Source organism: Myotis davidii, unplaced genomic scaffold, assembly GCF_000327345.1.
Source record: "Myotis davidii unplaced genomic scaffold, ASM32734v1 scaffold1242, whole genome shotgun sequence".
Lineage (NCBI taxonomy): Eukaryota > Metazoa > Chordata > Mammalia > Chiroptera > Vespertilionidae > Myotis > Myotis davidii.
Genome location: NW_006293312.1, coordinates 41,676 through 44,096, shown reverse-complemented (window position 1 = coordinate 44,096; position 2,421 = coordinate 41,676). Strand labels below are relative to the sequence as shown.

Sequence of the window (2,421 nt, the reverse complement as noted above, 5' to 3'; positions counted from 1 at the left end):
TTTTTTAAAAAAAATAGACACTTCTCCAAAATGAATATACAGATGACCAAGAGACATATGAAAACATGCTTAAAGTCACTAATTATCAGAGAGATGCAAATCAAAATGACAATGTGATATCACCTCACATTTGTCATAATGGCTACCATCAATAAAGCAACAAATGACAAGTGCTAGTGAGGATAAGGAGAAAAGGGAACCCTAGTACACTGCTGGTGGGAATGCAGACTGGTGCAGCCGTTATGGGTAACAGTATGGAATTTTCTCAAAAAAATTTAAAAATGAAACTGCCATTTGACCCAGTAATCCCACTTCTAGGAATATATCCCAAGAAACTATAAACACCAATCAGAAAGGATATATGCACCCCTATGTTCATAGCAGAACAATTTACCCTACCTAAGATCTGGAAACAGCTTAAATGCCCATCAGCGGATGAGTGGATTAGAAAACTATAGTACACCGAAACCGGTTTGGCTCAGTGGATAGAGCGTCGGCCTGCTGACTGAAGGGTCCCAGGTTCGATTCCGGTCAAGGGCATGTACCTGGGTTGTGGGCACATCCCCAGTGGGGGATGTGCAGGAGGCGGCTGATCGATGTTTCTCTCTCATCGATGTTTCTGACTCTCTATCTCTCTCCCTTCCTCTCTGTAAAAAATCAATAAAATATATTTAAAAAAAAGAAAACTATAGTACATATACAATGAAATACCATGCTGCTATAGAAAAGAAGGTATTCTTACAATTTGCAGCAGCATGGATTGAACTGGAGAGTATTATGTTAAGTGAAATAAGCCAGGCAATGAAAGAAAAATACCACATGATCTCACTCATTTATGGAATATAAAGAACATTATAACCTGATGAACAAAAAGATAGATACAGAGGCAGTAAAGTGTCAAACAGACTGTCAAACTATAGCGGGAAGGCTGGGGAGTGTTGGGGGTTGGGGGGTAAGAGTTCAACCAAAGGTCTTGTATGCATGCATATAAACACAACCAATGGACACAAGACACGGGGGTGTAAGGGGCATGGGATGAGGGCATGCGACAGGCAGTAGGGGAGGCTGGGGAAGGTCAATGGGGAAAAAAAGGAGATATATGTACTACTATATGTAATACTTTAAACAAAATAAAAAAGAAAATATTCTATAATAAAACTATTTACTTCAAAAAAAGAAAAAGAAAATAAATATTGACCTTTTTTATGTAGTCCGAAGCAGAAAGAAAAATAATAAAATTTAGAGCAGAATTAAATAAAGTAGAGTACAAAAACACTATACAAAAAATCACTAAAACAGAGCTAGTTCTTTGAGAAGATCAATAAAACTGACAAACCCCTGACTGGACTCACTAAGGATAAAAGGGAAAAGACCCATATAAACAAAATCAGAATTGAGAACAAAGAAGTCACCATAGACATCACAGATACACAAAGGAATTAGAATATTATGAAAAAACTAGAGGCCCGGTGCATGACATTCATGCACTGGGAGGAGGGGGTTCCCTCAGCCTGGCCTGCATCCTCTCACAGTCTGGGACCCCTCAGGAGATGTTCGACTGCTGCCCGGGGGAGCGGACCTAAGCTGGCATAAGGACAAGACGGGAGAGGCTCCCACCACCGCTGCTGCACTCACCAGCCGTGAGTCCAGCTTCTGGCTGAGTGGTGCTCCCCCTGTGGGAGTGCACTGACCACCAGGGGCCAGCTTCTGCATTGAGCATCTTCTCCTTGGTGGTCAGTGCGCATCATAGCTACCAGTCGTTCTGCAGTTTAGTCAATTTTCATATTAGGCTTTTATTATATAGGATATATGCCACCAGATTCAATAACCTAAAAAAAATAGATAAGGTCCTAGAAATATATAACCTTTTTTGACTAAATCATGAAGAATTAGAAAATCTAAATAGACCAATCAGCAGTGAGGAATTTGAAAAAACTATCTAAAATCTCCCCCAAAAATAAAACTCCAGAACCAGATGGCTTCACCAATGAATTCTCCCAAATGGTCAAAGAATACTTAAAAGCTATCTTTCTCCAGGTGGCGGGAGGTGCACCAGTGTATGTGGCAGTGGTAAATCCTCCCAGCCCCTCACAGCACTGTGGAGCCACATCCCCAGTTCCACCTCAGACAGTGGTGCCCCCTTCTGCCCCTTGCAGTTTTCTACTTGCCTGGTCCCCATGGTGCTCTGGTCTTGCCAAGCCAGCTACCCGCCAGGGTCCTCTCCCTGGGCCCAGACAGGCAAGCAGTCTGCCCTGAGGAGGCAGGGAGAGGAGTGCTGGGCTGGCCCAGGGGTGGGCAAGGATGCCAAACTTCTTTGAGGATCCCAACTGCAGGCAGAAGAGCACACAGTTGAATTTGGCCTTCTTCCAGTTCCCAAGGGATCTGGCCAGATGCCAGAAGTGGGTGGGAAATTATAATAGG

The 2,421-nt window shown here is 43.0% G+C and overlaps 1 protein-coding gene across 1 annotated transcript in view; it reads left to right on the top strand.

The window, feature by feature from the left end:
• The first annotated feature begins 2,301 nt into the window (after positions 1–2,301).
• Positions 2,302–2,421, top strand: part of PRKRIR (protein-kinase, interferon-inducible double stranded RNA dependent inhibitor, repressor of (P58 repressor)) — a 2,331-nt gene continuing 2,211 nt past the window's right edge. Inside the window, 1 exon segment of the mRNA XM_006766985.1 lies at positions 2,302–2,403. Within this exon segment, the coding sequence (XP_006767048.1) occupies positions 2,302–2,403 (102 nt within the window).